The 15,137-nt window shown below is 51.9% G+C and overlaps 5 protein-coding genes across 5 annotated transcripts, besides 7 other annotated features; all 5 read right to left on the minus strand.

Annotated features, from left to right (window-relative positions):
* Positions 1-176: 176 nt before the first annotated feature.
* Positions 177-206: a microsatellite.
* Positions 207-368: 162 nt separating this feature from the next.
* On the minus strand, positions 369-2,276 carry TraAM80_02162 (6-phosphofructo-2-kinase/fructose-2,6-biphosphatase-1-like protein; the record flags this gene model as incomplete). The annotated part of the gene is made up of 1 exon (XM_029379177.1): positions 369-2,276. The coding sequence occupies one exon, from the start codon at positions 2,274-2,276 to the stop codon at positions 369-371; it is 1,908 nt and encodes a 635-aa protein (XP_029240984.1).
* Positions 2,277-2,349: 73 nt separating this feature from the next.
* Positions 2,350-2,378: a microsatellite.
* Positions 2,379-2,840: 462 nt separating this feature from the next.
* Positions 2,841-2,882: a sequence feature (A-rich).
* A 675-nt stretch (positions 2,883-3,557) lies between these two features.
* TraAM80_02163 (mitotic cyclin) lies at positions 3,558-4,955 on the minus strand (the record flags this gene model as incomplete). Its single annotated transcript, XM_029379178.1, has 1 exon — positions 3,558-4,955. The coding sequence occupies one exon, from the start codon at positions 4,953-4,955 to the stop codon at positions 3,558-3,560; it is 1,398 nt and encodes a 465-aa protein (XP_029240985.1).
* Positions 4,956-5,452: 497 nt separating this feature from the next.
* Positions 5,453-5,473: a microsatellite.
* A 150-nt stretch (positions 5,474-5,623) lies between these two features.
* Positions 5,624-5,643: a microsatellite.
* A 23-nt stretch (positions 5,644-5,666) lies between these two features.
* TraAM80_02164 (pyrimidine-specific ribonucleoside hydrolase) lies at positions 5,667-6,959 on the minus strand (the record flags this gene model as incomplete). The annotated part of the gene is made up of 1 exon (XM_029379179.1): positions 5,667-6,959. One exon carries the CDS (start codon positions 6,957-6,959, stop codon positions 5,667-5,669), a length of 1,293 nt encoding a protein of 430 aa, XP_029240986.1.
* A 7-nt stretch (positions 6,960-6,966) lies between these two features.
* Positions 6,967-6,998: a microsatellite.
* Positions 6,999-7,433: 435 nt separating this feature from the next.
* On the minus strand, positions 7,434-9,965 carry TraAM80_02165 (Vacuolar protein sorting protein; the record flags this gene model as incomplete). The annotated part of the gene is made up of 1 exon (XM_029379180.1): positions 7,434-9,965. One exon carries the CDS (start codon positions 9,963-9,965, stop codon positions 7,434-7,436), a length of 2,532 nt encoding a protein of 843 aa, XP_029240987.1.
* A 282-nt stretch (positions 9,966-10,247) lies between these two features.
* Positions 10,248-10,283: a microsatellite.
* Positions 10,284-10,397: 114 nt separating this feature from the next.
* On the minus strand, positions 10,398-14,693 carry TraAM80_02166 (uncharacterized protein; the record flags this gene model as incomplete). Its single annotated transcript, XM_029379181.1, has 1 exon — positions 10,398-14,693. The coding sequence occupies one exon, from the start codon at positions 14,691-14,693 to the stop codon at positions 10,398-10,400; it is 4,296 nt and encodes a 1,431-aa protein (XP_029240988.1).
* Positions 14,694-15,137: the final 444 nt, after the last annotated feature.

A 15,137-nucleotide genomic window follows, 5' to 3' on the forward strand; every position in this document is an offset into this window, starting at 1 on the left:
GCATCCTCAAAGCTTAAGTTAACTTTCATTTTGGGCGCAAGTTGTCATACCCCCTCTCCTGTCTCCGCGTTGTGTTTCTTGGAAGGTGCTGCACCCACGACTTGCTCGTTCCCACCAAAGCCCTCTCCCCACCGTCAAGAAATGTACAGAAATACACTTTTATCTCCTCTCTCTTCCCCCACCCCACCCCACCCCACCCCACCCCATTTTTTTTTTGATGCCGCCGCTCATTCGCTACGGGTGCTTCATCCCGCCTTTTTTGTGCTCACTCCGAGCCTCCAGTGCACGTAGGCGTTTATGCTGCCTTTTTCTCGTGGGCCTGCCGTGGGGCACCTCTCGTACTAATCCTCATCGCCACGTTTTTTACATCACCTCTTCGCAGTGGAGTAGAAAATATCTAGCTCGCTGTGTTTCGTCGGTTTTGTCACCTTCCCGGTGCGGCGCCGTTCAATTTTGTCAACTTCCTTTGAGAGGTCAATGATCTCCGCGATGCGGTTGACACCCACCCGACGAATTTTAATGACACTCTCGAGGGGAATTTCAATTTGATAGGCATTTTGCGGGGCCACAAACCTGTCATTCTCAGAAACAAAGTAGGAGTAGAGGCCCTGCAGCAGCACAAGGTGGGAGACCACGAGAACAGGCTCGGTGCTGGCTTGAATGTCGTGAATGTGCGGCTCGAGGCGAGCGTTGTAAAGCTGGTGGATACACTCGCCATTGGGCCATGCGGTGTGGTAGGGATCTGCCTGCATTTGCAGCAGTGTGCCTGGCATCGTCCTACGGACGTCGGAAAAAAGTTGTCCGTCGCAATCCCCATGATTCACGTTGTCAAGTGTGGGTAAGTATACCACGCGACAACTCAATTTTAGAGCCTCGCTCTGTGGATTCACAGCACCGACCTGTTGCAGCACGCTCTGTTCTTCAAAGCGTTGTACTGTTTCTGTGCAGCGAAGAGCACAACTACTCATAATAGTAACCTTATTTAGCTGAACCTCTTGTTGAAAGTATTCAAAAAGTGCTTCACTATACGCCTGCCCACGCTCTGTCAGTCGTGAATTTCCACCTATTCGACCGGCAACCAAGTCAACATACTCCCCTGCCCGGGTAAGGTACAGATTGCTAGGAGCATGGCACAAGTTATGCAACATGTAGAAAAGTCGTGTCGGCATCCATCCAGAAATGTTATTAAGCGCATATGTTACCTGATCTTCAATGCGGATATACGTGAGATCCTTGTCAGCTGTAGGATTCAGGGGTTTGTACACGGTTTTTAGCTGTTCAATCGAGGCATAGTAGTCATCAACAAAAGTTTCCGGGACATCCGGATTCATTTCCTTCATATGATTCACATTTAACTGCAGAATCTCTGGATCATTATTCACAACCTCTACAAATACCACACGATTCGGCGGAATGCGCTCCGTTTCTTTAATCGCACTCATCAACGCCCTACGACTTGACGGGCTGCAGCTCGTGCCATCTAGCACCGCCACGCCGTCGGTTTCCGCTATAAATTGTGTCATGTCATTTGCGAGGGCAGAAGAAATGCGAGATTCCCCTTCAAAGTTGTCTTCATAGCTGGAGCGAGAAAAAATACTGCTTGGTAATCCATTCCATTGAAAGTAGCGTTGAATCTGCTTCGCAATATACGTTTTACCGCTCCCAGGAAGACCTACCATGATGACAATAAGAGTTCCCATCATTGGTTGGGGAATCCGGGAAAAATCCCTATGCCCACATGTGAGGGGACTATCAAAGAGAGAACTATCCGACCTACTGCAGGTGTCTATCTCTTGACGATGGGCCTCAGAGTGCTTCAGGAGCAGCTGCACAACGTCACTGTGGTGATTCTCCTCCGCCAGTTTCAAAGGCGTTTTCTCAGTTTTGTCCAAAAGCGCAGGGTCAGCCCCAAACTCAAGCAGTAGACAAACCACATGGACATGACCCAAGGCACTAGCAATATGCAGTGGGGTCTGCTCGTCGTAGTCCCTGCAGTCCGTATCAACGCCGCAGTTAAGAAGTGTGCGCACCCCCACAGCGTCACCAGACGCTGCCAACTGGCAAAGGTCAACCGAAAGCATGTGCATAACGGAGGAATCCATGTCTTCCTGCGGAGTTACATCGCCTACCGTCTCATTCAAGTTCCCCGTGAATTGCAAGGAAGATAAACGCCGATCTATCTGTACAATTTTTTTTTGAATGGCCGCCATTCGCGCAATGGTGCAAGGCTTTGCCTTTCGTTCGTCATTCCTGCGCGTTACTAACTTCGACGACATCCCGGGCATTTTTGATTGCGCTTGGAAGTGCAATGTTGCTGCCACAACGCAATGCCGCGTCTCCAAAGCAACGATAACAAAAAAGTAAAATAAAAATAAAAAAGGAAACGACGAGAAAGAGTTTGAGTTTTGGCACTACACGCGAGCACCTAAGTGATTATTATTATTTTTTTTTCCCCCTTTTTTTTCTTCTTTCCATTACGTGGGGCGTATGTGGGGAAGAGAGAGCAGTGAGGTGTTCTTCGACCTAAGACAGCGGTGTCGCTCGCGGCGGACGCGGACGCCGCTGCTGCTACTGAAGAACAACAAGAAGAAACCCACCTGCCACGACGCTCATAACACACACACACATCTATAATCATGTAGGCGTGTAAAAATACACGCTTACAGGCGTGCACGCGTGACCGTCAACGGCACGCCGCGTGCCACAAACGCATCTCTTGTGTATGTGTGTGTGTGCCTGCACACCCCTCGACGCAAAACCGGACACCGTCTTGAAAAACAAAAAAAAAAAAGGGAAAACATGATGCACGTACAAGTGCATGCACTCCCCATCCAAGACTAAAAACAAAACATCATCAGAAAGAAATTAAAACAAAAAAAAACGCCACACGCACCACATCATGACTGCTTAACGAAGAAAAACGCAACCGTCACAGGCAACAAAAAAAAAAAAACAGATCACAAATATGCATCTATACACCCAAATGAAGTGCATGGGTTGCCGACAATCACACCGGTACCTGCATTCATCTCCATCACAAAAGATAACGAAAAAGAAGCAGCAGTCGGTGGCGCATGTGCACGGCGGTTACGTCTAATTAATTTTATAATAAACCAGGGCAGCAGCCAACAATAAAAACAACACACATGGAAAAAGAGACAACGAAAAAAGGAAAAAAAAATCGGGGTGGTGGGAAACGAAAGAGAGATCACTGAGGAACAGTAGGGGATGTGTGGGTGTTTCCTTTTTTTTTTTTTTGTGTGTGTGTGTGCATGCTTCTCTCTTTGCTTAATGAAGGGACGAGGGCAAAGAGCGTGGCAGGTTATAGTCGAAACACACATGTACTTTGAACCTACGCAAATGCATGCATGGATGAGGTGAAGCAGATGTTCCATAACGACATCTCCGTCATCGGCGGGGCATTCTCTCGCTTTTTCCAGTCACCTCACCCTCCTGCCCCTCCAGTAACTCCCCTCCAGGCACACTCCACCCACCCCCCACACACACCTCAGAGCCTTTTCATCCTTCCAATCCCCGCGTCTTTCTATACAAACCTATTACATGGCCTCCTGCAGCCCAGTTCTTGTCAGCTCGGAGAGTTGCAGGTGACTCACGTTGTTGTATTTGCTTCTAGAAAAAATATCGTGGACGCCACCGGCGCCTACAGTCGAGTTGCGGCACAGGGCAGCCCCAATGACAGGTAGTAGCGACAACACTTCCTCACACGCGCGTCCGGTTGGAATGCTGAAGCACACACGACTCAAATAAACAGCCGCGGCAGCAAGTGAGGAGAGTCTGTACTGTCGATAGTGAGTGCGAATGGCCAGGGTGGCAAGGATGTAAAGAAGGCAGTTGCGTTGCGCCTCACTTGGAGGGGGGTCTTGCGGCAGAAGAACCCCCATGCCCACTGCACTGAGAGTTGGAATCACCACGTCAAAGCCAACAAGCTCAAACAGTTTGCACTCTGTAGCGACCAACATGTCCACCGTAAATTGACCCTTGCCGTGACGCACCAACGTCTGGAGTGGGACCGGAAAAATCTCCTCGTGCTTGGATGCCAACAAGAGGGCCGCACAGCCCACAAGGTGCAGCAGCCCCCGCCGTATCGCCACCCTGGACAAGTAACGGTCCAGAATCGCCACCGCGAGAAAAAACGTCTCCAACCGTAAATTGGTCGCCATACTGACATTAAGCAGCCACTCCGCGTGAAGCTCACGCATCGGAAGCGTCACGTCAGATTGCACTGATTGAATTAATGTCGAATGCGGCAGCTCATCTCCCATGGCAATCAAGTCATCTAGAATAAGACCGTAGCAGCGGAAGTCAAAGGGAACCAAATAATCTACAGGTGCACGCACACCAAGCAGCGCATGCCAGAGAGATTCAGCGCTCGATGTATTTACAAAAACACAATCCCCCAACTCCTTCCGCGAGCATGGTCCCAACTCCTGCGCGTACTGCATCGCAAACTGAAAGGTATCAGGTTCATCCAACAGCATTGCAAGCGAAAACCATTCCTTAAGGTCACTCAAGCAACATTCAAAGCCCGTGCACAGCTCACGGCGTCGAAAGCGCAGGACTTCCAACACACGGTAGCTCAATGGAGCGTCACTACGAACCACGTCCAGTGCCCGCTTAGTCTCGTCAGATGCGGCACACATAAGGCGTGAAAACTCACTCTGAAGAATTCGGCGACGCTCCTCTACATTGTTGTTGCAGAAGAGCTCGATACGCGACAACACGTTCTGCAAACATATCCGCAACTCTTCATAACTCAGGTTGGCAGAAATGGAGGCGGTGCTGTCTTCTATCGATGGTAGAGCCCGTGTCCCCGCTTTGCTTATTGATGTCGGATGGGGTCGTGATAACTGGGATCCTGGGCTGCTCAGAAAAGATCCCTGGTTAATGTCTATGAAACGAAGGCAATTGCTCTCGTTATTTCTGTTGCTTTTCATTTTATTTTATTTTCCGTTTTGTGTGTAGATGCCTGTTTGTATGTAACTGTGTATAAGTTAGTTTATGTGGGTAAGTGGGTGTGATCTATGACGTTGTCTTTGAAGTATTACTATTCTCTTTCTTCCGCTGCACTTGCCTAGAAAGAAACAATGCGCAGACGCACAGACACAAGAAGAAGCAGCTGAGACTCTACTGGAAACTACGTTTGTCAAGTCTCCTCCCCGCCACTTCGTCCTTTAGTTGTGTGAGATGATAATGAGCAGGAGTCGCAGGCCGCCGTGGATTTCGCCGCTATCGTGCTCACTATTGCTAACGTTGTTGGAATGGGTATGGGTATCTGCACACACACACCGTGCCCCTTTCCTTGCTTCCAGGGAGGAGGGATAACAACAGCCACAGCGCAAGAATGAGACAAAAGTAAAATGAAGATGCAAACATGGGGCAGGCGTGTGCGGCGGGAACACATCCGCGTGGCGTGGCATACACGGTAGGAAGCGTGTGTGTGTGTGTGTGTGTGCATCATGCGTTTTCCACTCCCCGGCTACACCCCTGAGAGAAACACGCACGCATGCTACAGGGCGACAGACCCGTACCGTCCAAAGGAAAACTCGAGGCGGTTATCCTACGCAGCAAAAAGGTCAGCACGAGCATTGCACCACGTCACTACAAAAAAAAAAAAAAAAACAAGCACTGAAATATCCCTTTTGCTGCTAAATCCTCAGCCTGTCCACGGCCTCAAGACGGGACCAGAACATCCTTTCGTTAAGGTGCAAAACAACCTTTACTCTAAATGATTTTTTCTGCGGCTGCACGCTGCTTGGCGCGCCAATGAGACCGTCCGTAGACATGGTGAAACCATTGGCTACCAGCAAAGACATCTCGGCGACAGTTGCCCCGCCTCGTGTCACGGCATCGGCAAAGTATGGTGCCGCCAACACCTCAACAGGCATCAACTTATCTATGCCAAACTGCTTGCTGTAGCCTATGAAAGCACGCGCCACCACCCGCGCAGAAGCGTCCACCAATGAGGATGATGTTGTTGATGGGTCAACGCGCGAGGTGATGAGAGCCGCATACAATGAAGTTGGCCACTGTGGAAGGGCGTCCAAGGGCAGAAGATCCACCGGCCGACCATGCGCACCGCTCACTATGTAATTTGCCGCAAGGGGGTCAAAGAAGGTATGTTGCTCAGAGCGCCAGTTTGGTGGATACACCAGACACGTGTCGCCCTTCACCTTTAAAGCACCACCAGCGAGAAAAATATGATTCACCTTTGCACGAATCTTCGGATGCTGCTGCTGCAGAAACGACGCAGCATCCGTCGCGGGTCCAAGCACCAAAAACGCCGCGGCGTGATCTGATAAATACCTCGATAGCGGGGTGTTGAAAAATTCGTACTGTCCAAGAAGGCTATCGCCATCGTCATCGCCATCACCGTGGCCACTTCCTGGGACAAACAGAGGCACTCCATCGAGCAACTCAGACGCACCAAACAAGGAGTCAGCCGCCAACGAAAGACCCGGCCCAATTACACGGCGATATGTACAGGCGGTTGTGTTTGGCGCTTCGCCGCCGTTTACGGGAAACATAATTTCATCGTTAAATCTGGCATTCACCTGCGCCACACTGCTGCCATAGTACACCGGGACATCGTACTTCAAGACCGCTTCCCCTTTTAGCATGGCAAGAAACGCGGCGGTGTTGTCGTAGGCGGCGTTGAGGTTGGCGTTCCACGCATTCACCGTCAGTACAATCATGGCAATCGACACATCCGCACGCTTCGCAAGGTATCGTAGCGCCATGAGAGCACCCGGTGTGGTTTCCATAAACACCACCACACGCGCAGGCTCGCTAACCCGTTTTTTGGTTCCTCCAAAGGCGTAGATGACAAGAAAAAATAGTGCGAAGGCGTAGCACCCAAAGACGACGAACCGCAAGGCTTTAATTTTACGCGGTTGCGGCAAATCCTTCCATTGTGTCTGCCACTGCTGCAGCCGATCCATGAGACTGTTTGTTTGTTTGTTGTTATTGTTTTCGTTTTTCTATCCTTGCTTTTTTGTCACAGTCGGATAAAAGTAGTACTACTTCTCGATGGACACTCAATAGGCAGAATCACAGGACACACTCCCCAGCCCCAGCCCCAGCCCAGCAAAAAACGAGACACACAGGATTGACGGAATCCTACGACATGCACCCGTGAAAACAGGAAGAAGAATGAGAAGCCCAACAAAAAAAAAAAGTCACGGAAAGATGCAGACCCAACACGCACCCACAACTCCAGCATAACAAAGCCCTAAAGGCCAAATATATATATATATCAAAAACAACCACCTTGCCAACAACAAGAAGAGTGAATAATAAAACACGCAACTACGCCTTCCTAGATCCCGTACACTCCATTGTGGGTGGGGTGTATTCACCTCTAGCAGCCGTGTTGTGTTCTCGCGCAGAGGTGAGAAAGCCATACAAGAAGCGTCCTACAACGTGGGAAAGCCCAACCCCTCTCCGAACTTCGTACGCGTCCCCACGCCCTCCTCATCCTCTGGCATAGTTGCAAGTGTTCGCATGTGCTGCAACATCTGCTGGTTTGTCACCACAAAAGAGCGAATAGGGCGGTTCACGCCATCCGTGTCGGAGGCAGCGGAAGGAGACTGAGAGGGCGCTGCCGCCAACACCCGCGACACGCATCCATGCAGGCGCGTGTTGCGCAGTAGCACTTCCATGCAGACTTGTGCCAGCAGCTCCCCCTCGTGCACGGGGTCCGCAATCATCGTTCGCACTGCACCGCAAACGTTATCAAGTTCACGCTTCCAATTCCGCGTGAAGGCATCCGCGGATTCCAGCAGCTTCTCCAACTGCATCTCTGCAACCTCCTCCTGATGCACGACACCGTAAAGGAACGGGAAGTACATCCGCAGCTGTGCGTCCACAAACCCGCTTCTGTGAACCCGCTCGACTTCTTCCAGCGCCCGGTAGTCCTCCTCAAGCGACGGTGAGCTGTTATTCGCAAGATACTCGTTCCACGGACGCAGGATGGCGCGAACATTGTTCAACAAAAAGGCAAGAACGCACATTTCATGGGTCTCTGGGTGCTTCGTGTCACCCGCAGCCACGTGTTGCCCCATCTCCCGCAACAGACGTAAAACCTCCACCCGCATGAAAGAGAGATTTCCGGTAAGCACCGCAAAGCGTGATGCACTGTCCGCTGCGTCAGACGCACGTTCTGCCTCAATGGCGCGCCATGCGAGACGCCGCAGTTCGGCAAAACTAATCTCATGTGTATTACTGAGATTCGCGGCGGCGGTGGTTCCATTCACAGCATCCACCGAACTAAAAGAACGCGATGGTTCATCATTGTCACTAAACTCATCAAAGCCACAGCCGGAGCCAATTGTGACGAGTGACTGGACAAACCCCGCATAGTGTTGGCTCAATGGGTGAACACACTTCACCCACCCCCATGCATGACCGCTATGTGTCCTCAAAAGTACCCGCGAGAGGCTTACAGCATCCGCCGATCGTAGCGAAAGCATCTGTCGCTCATACGTCCGCTGAAATGCTGGCCACAAAAGTAGCAACAAGGAGTCGTAAAATCCTTCGAGGCAGCTGAGTCGTCGCACATCCCTCATAAACGAGCGAAATTCATGACAGAGACGAACAAGCAGCAGTAGACCGTAACAGTCATAGCGGCAATTGGGGTTGACGGACGCCTGCGGATATTTTTCACGCATCAGACGGCGCACAGTACCATCGTTTTGGCCTAACAACACCTCCGACACGTAATCCACAAAAAACTGAATAGTGGGTTTGAAGACGTCCACAAAGACGGACATATCACCAGAAAAGAACGCAAATGTAAAGAGAAACTCATGCGTCACGGCGTCACACAGCAGCACATTCAAAGAGCGAAACGTCTCCTCGTAGAAGTGCAACTGCTGCTTTGCGTGCTCCACAAGGGGCACCAAGGGCTGGGCGAGCACCGCGTTTAGGATGCCGGCACGTTCGCCCAATTCAAACGTGGACGACGGTGTCGCCTCCTGTAACTCAACGAGCAGAGGCAAAACATACGCCACCTGTGCAGTTCCGGTGTACACGGTTTGCGTGGATTTCTCCATCGCATTCAGCGTCATTACATAATGCTGGAAGCGGTCAAGGTACAACTGTGACATGATCGCGCAATACTCACAACGCAGCTCATCATACAGCGCCTTAGTTATACAAAATGGGAGAAGCTCCGCAGCTCCGGGGTCGACTTCGTCGCGTTCCTGCGGACGGCGCAGAAGTGAGGCGGCGGAGCGAAGAAAATGCACATAAAACGCATATGGCTTCAAGACATGTTCCTGTTGAATGTACACGTTGGTGTTCCTCACGTTAAGGTACGCCAACTTCTTGGAGAGAAACCTCTTCGTCTTCACACAAGCATGAACGGTGAGACGGTCAAGCACCTCCGTCAGTTCGGCATATATCTTGCACGCGTCAAAGGAAATCCGCGTCTCGGCGTCCGACTCAATCCGGCAACTTCCCTCCTTGCGGTAACGAAGAATCATCAAAAGTTGCTGCATACTCAGCTTTAACTGCGGACCGAGCTCCTCATCGTTGCAGTAGATAATAATGCGTACAACCTCGGGAGGCACAATGAGGCGCGACACAACACTCCACAGCGCCCGCTCCAACTTACTCGTGTTGGTGAGGCTGACCCCAATACGCTTGAGCCGCTCACGTACGTCGCCAATATCGTGCTGAACCGACTCCAGGTTAACAATAAACCGCTCCAGCACACGCTCGATCCCGGCAAGAGAGCTGTCGCATTCCCGCATCATCAGATGCAGGGAGGGCACCTCGTCATCGCCAAGGAAGGTCCTAACAAAGTCATCGCACGCCTCTTGAGCCGCCCGGCGGCTTAACTCCGCGTCAAACGTCTGATTACGTACATTTCGCTCCACAAAGTCGTCATCGAGATCCACGTACGCCAAGTCCTCCAACTCCTCCTTCGTAAATACCGTCGTCATCTTTCTCTATCTGCAGTCAAACTCATCCCCACTACGGCTTGTGTCGTGGCAGCACGCATGGCACGGAGGAAGCGTCACATGCGGCAACCAATGGCGCGAGGCAAAGAGAACAGGGAAAAGGCGGCAGAGACAAGGTGGTTAAAACGTAAAAAAAAAAACGGGCACGGACAACGAAGTGCACCCCATAGCCACACGGACACGCACAAAACGAAGGAACAAAAAAAAAATGGCACCACAGTAAATCCAAACGTATTTGAAGAAAGAAATACCCCCCCCCCCACCCACCACCACCACCTAAAACAACAACAACAACAACAAACCACACAGAGAGACACATGGACATAGATGCACCTAGCGCAGATAAGAGATCAACGTGATCAAGAAAAAAGGTTCCTTCAACTGATTCACGCATCCCTCATCCCGTCATTGCTTCTAGACCATCATATCAGTGGCAACTCTCACGATGGCCCGAAAAACCGCCTTGTCAGCGTCCTCCGGCTGTACGGCGTTCAGCTCTGGCAGGTGCTGCAGCACTGCCCCCCACATATTTGCTTCCGCTCGAGGCACAGTCGCCGCCCTGTGAGACGCTAGCGTCCGTGAAAACGTCGTCACAGTTGGCGGCAGTGGCGTCTGCAGAAGCGACAACGATGCCTCAAAACCACCGCCCCGAACGCGTCGTATGCGTTCCACAAGATATATCGAGCCCGGTACCTCTCCCTGAACACCCACGTCATTCTCCTCAAATGTCCAAAGACCCAAGTAGCGCCGTAGGAACGTGGTGCAAAAGCGACGCTCACTTTGCGCCGTATCTAGAAAAAGTGAGGGCCATGAAGAGGCACTGCGTAACAGCGACGCCTCCAACTCCTCATCGGGAACAAGGCGACGGGCACACGAAAGCAGCACGGCAAGCAGCTGCAAGGGCAGCCATATTGTTGTGCGGAACGGCACATTAAACAGATCCACCCATTTCCCCCCCTGCGCTGAACTGGAAACGTAGCGACCCGTGAAGCCAGTAATGTAACTTAGCCGAAACTCCACCACCCCATCGTGGCCCACGTGAGGTCTAAAATGAGAGCAGATTATTCCCATAAGTTCAGTGTACATGCAGGTGTCACCCTGACCAACACACATCCCCCGGCTCGTTGCATTATTGTCCTTGACGTAATCACCGCTTCCAGCAGCACCCATCATCGCCTTACTGCTGCTGCTGCTGCTGCCGCCTCCGCTGTTGTTAGGAGTGTGCTGGTTCATGGCAATGTCGTTACGCTTGTCAGTGGCAGGCAAGACTGTGGCAGAGGAGGGAACGCTGTCGGTAGACGGCATTCCACCACTAAGAGCCTCCGACAAAATCCGCCTCACAGCCGCCGGTGGATCACCGTGAAGCGCCATGTAAAAGTTGCATACAACGTTGCGTCTTCCCTCGCGTTTACCACGTCCCCAGTAAACGTATTCGACATTGCGCAGCCCCTGAAGCGCAAAAAGTTTCGCGGGAAGACGCAGTTCAACTCTCCATCCCGTCTTCTCTTGTGATGCGTCAATTGCATCCTCCAGCGGAGGCAACGGCAGCGCAAAGTGGATCTGACACAAGTCGTACATCGACTTCAAAGGGACAGCCCGCAGTTCCTCGGGTGTCTTGAACAGCGGCGGGTCGGTGAGGCCAAGTTCTCTGCGGTAGTACCTGTGCATAATATCCCCAACGGAGCCCACCTCCCCAAGTGGGATGACGCAAAGAATTGTGGCGCTGTTCCCTGCCACATCCCCGTGGTCGCTGATTCCCCGCACCGTCAGCACGTTGCGCTCCGCGTCATAGTCGTGCGTGATCCTCTGCATCCCGCGCCGTTGTGCGAGCAGCGCTTGATATTCCTCAATCGTCTGTACCAACGCCGGAGTGGCGGGCGTTTTTGCTTTTCTTGCTACCGGGTACAGTGCCGCTGCTTCTCGCGCGCAATCGACCTTGTCCAGGAGCGCCATGAGCGCGTCCAGCCGTGATGCCCCCTCCGCTGCGTCCAGTACCGTCACCGTCCCCGTCCCCGTCCTCGCGTCATCGGCAACCGCCTGCAGCTCCCAGCGGTAACCGCGTCGCTCACTGGTGTTATCGCAGCAGTGAAACAGCATTTCCTTCCCGCCAGTATGACGTGAAAGAACACCATTTACCCGCTGCAGTTGATGCACCACCGGCAGCAGCTCCGGGAAGTGTTGCTCCAGAAACATCCTAGACAGCACCTCCTTCGCCTCCTCCTGCTTGGCAAAACTGCCCGCGCAGAGACGGATCCTCACACCCTCAATGATGTACAGCTCCAACGAGGTCTCTCGGTCTTTTTGCTGCAGTAGCTCGCTATTTTGCAGCAACGAGGCAACAAAGCCTCTACAAGTAAACGATAAATTACTTCGAACCTCCGCCAGCAGGAAAGCATTCGTCTCAACGGATGGAACTTGGACATCCCACCGTGCCACATATTGAACCAAGCAACGCCGCATCTGTGGAAGAAGCCGTTTCTCCTCCAGCTGCGCCTCGTGAGTCTTCGCATCCCCGGAGTAGAAGCGCAGGAGAAACTTCCCCTCCTGCCCCTGCACAGAAGCACGTTCAAGAGTATAGCGAAACAGTGCATCATGGCGTAGAATAGCCTCGATTACACCTCGCGTCAGTCGCCATCGGTTAAAGAAGCATGGCAATGGGCCCTTCAACGGCCATTGCGCTGGGTCTTTAGAGTAGCGCTCAAGGATGCTCAGCAGGGCGTATTCCCTCTGCTCCTGCTCCAGCAAACCAAAGAAGCGAATTGCAAAAAATTTTCCTGATACTAATGGAACAGGTATTCGAATTCGCCTCATGTAGGGCGGCAATTTATGCGGTGTTATTCCAGCAAAGGCACGCCACACAATAGACGACAAGGCTCTCCTGTTGTTGTAAACAAAGATTGAGGTGAAGCATGCAGATTGGCTTCGCCGCAGGCGCCTCACAAAGCGTTCAATCCCCTGCAGAGTGTCCATATGCTCAAACCGAAAAATGCTTCGGCCTTCCGCATCGCAATACTCCATAAAGTCCTGCGTGAATTTCCCTGAGACCACGCCCATTTTTTTGAGTGTGGCCTCCATGTCAATAGTCTCCACGGCAAACGGAGAGGTTGTCTGAAGAGACTCATCGGATGTCCCACGTGAATCTGTCAGGCGTGTCTCGTCCGCCGCTGCCAAAATGCTACCCAACGTTTGAGATTTGTGTTGAAGATGCTGCGCCGGCTCCACCACGACAGGTCGCCGGAAAGTGGTCAGATGCCACGGCACAAGCGCTGACACCGCCGTCGCAGCAGAGCTGAAGCCCCCCACTGCTGTCGACATACGTCCACTCGCTGTGATAGCCAGGTGACACTCAAAGCGCAAAGATCCCACAGAGATAGACGACGCCCCCCTCGTGCCGAATTCTAGCGGCAGGCACTCTAGCAGAAAGAGCAACGGGTCAGGGTGAAGTAAATAACGTGGTGCCATGGGAACCGTTATAGGTTGTCCCCGTTCACTTAACCAGCAGTCAACGTCAAGCCGCCCACAACTTCGGACAAAATCCTCCGCGCGTACTGGGGCGAGGCGACCGCACAGCATCTCAGTTGAGGCATAAAAAAGTAGAGTTTGAAGAATTTGTTGGGAGCAAAGTGAACGCAAAAGCGTCGAAGCAAATTCTCCTTCTTTGCATGTTTTCATGCGAACAACAGACCCCGCGTCTTCGACGGACTTGATTCTAGACTCCGCTAGGGGCTCTGTTTGGTGACTTAATACCTCACTGCACCTGCTTCTGTGCAAGAGACCCGCCTTGTCCTTCAGCATCGACAACGGCACGTCACGTTTCTCCACATTTTCCGCATCATCGTGCAGCAGCCACGTACCCGCGGTAATGCCAAATGTATCTATAGCATCCTTTTCGTAATGAAGAAATTCCATCTCCACCGTGTACCGGGTGGAACATTCCAAGCATCGCAGTGCCGGATCCTCCACAACAAAGTGTCCATCTCCCTTTGAAGCCCTTTCCCACAAGAAAAAAGTACCATCGTGTAGTGATGTCACGGAGGTTCCAGTGGAGAAAAGCAAATGCGCCTCGTGGCATACAGCCGCTGCAAACCGTCGGCCCCTCATCTCCGCGTCACCTTGCACAATTCGTAGAGCCTCTCTAAGGAGCTCGCGCACGCACGGCACCGACGGTGACGTTGATACATCCCCAATGTGCTGTTCGTGCCGATACGGCTCCCACGCGTCAGTCCCATAAACTGAGCAGTACAGTGTTTCACCACACTCCTCCTGCAGTTCTATGTCGTCCGCTACTCGTGCGGGTGACACTGGCGAGGGCGACAGAGTTTCCCCCTCCACCTTCGTCGTCGAATTCCAGAGGCGCAGCCGCACTTGCAGGTCAAGGCGATGAAGCAGACCCCGCACCGTCCTCGACTCCTCAATGCATCGCCGGAGTGCTTGGCATCCCTTCACTGCATCGCCCTCACCGTACTGACGCAAAAGATGAACCGCTCGCCGCCTTACATGCTCCGTTACTGCGTCGGGGGAGATGCCCTTCACACCGGACACAAGCACAACCTCAATATTCTCCTCGACAAACCATCTGAGCGAGCCCTCAATCATCGGCTTCTTCACAGGAATGAGGTCAAGAAGTGTGCTCTGCGACCCCAAAGCCCGCCTAAACGTCACCTCCGTCGACGTGACCGCACACAACAGAGACGAGCAGCATCGCAGCATCCCCCACCGTCTGCGTTCACGCGATGAGGATAAAAAAAAAGGAACAGGAAAAAAACAATGAGACAAATTCGGGGTGGGAGGGAACTGTGAATAATATTATACAGAGACTACGTAAAGTTTCCTTTTAGGCTTCTTTGTGTGTGTGTTTTTCCCCGCCCCACCTGCGCCGGCCCGTCTTTCCGTTCAATAATAATGATAGTAGTAAATGATAAACCAAAAGAAGAAGAAAATTTAAAAAAAGCTGCAAGAGCATGAAAAACGAACAAAAAAAACAGGAAAGAGGTCCCACAACAAAAAAAAAAACACGCACGCACGCACAGGAACACACAAAACAAGAACGAATAATAATAACAATAAAAAGCCGTAGCGGCAAACGCTATCAAGAGTAAATTTGTTTCTTGTCTAGTGCCACACGCACTTATGACACCAGACCTGACATTGTAC

The sequence above is a fragment of the Trypanosoma rangeli genome (assembly GCF_003719475.1).
Source record: "Trypanosoma rangeli strain AM80 chromosome Unknown Tra_15.4_contig_00047, whole genome shotgun sequence".
NCBI classification, from domain to species: Eukaryota; Euglenozoa; class Kinetoplastea; order Trypanosomatida; family Trypanosomatidae; genus Trypanosoma; species Trypanosoma rangeli.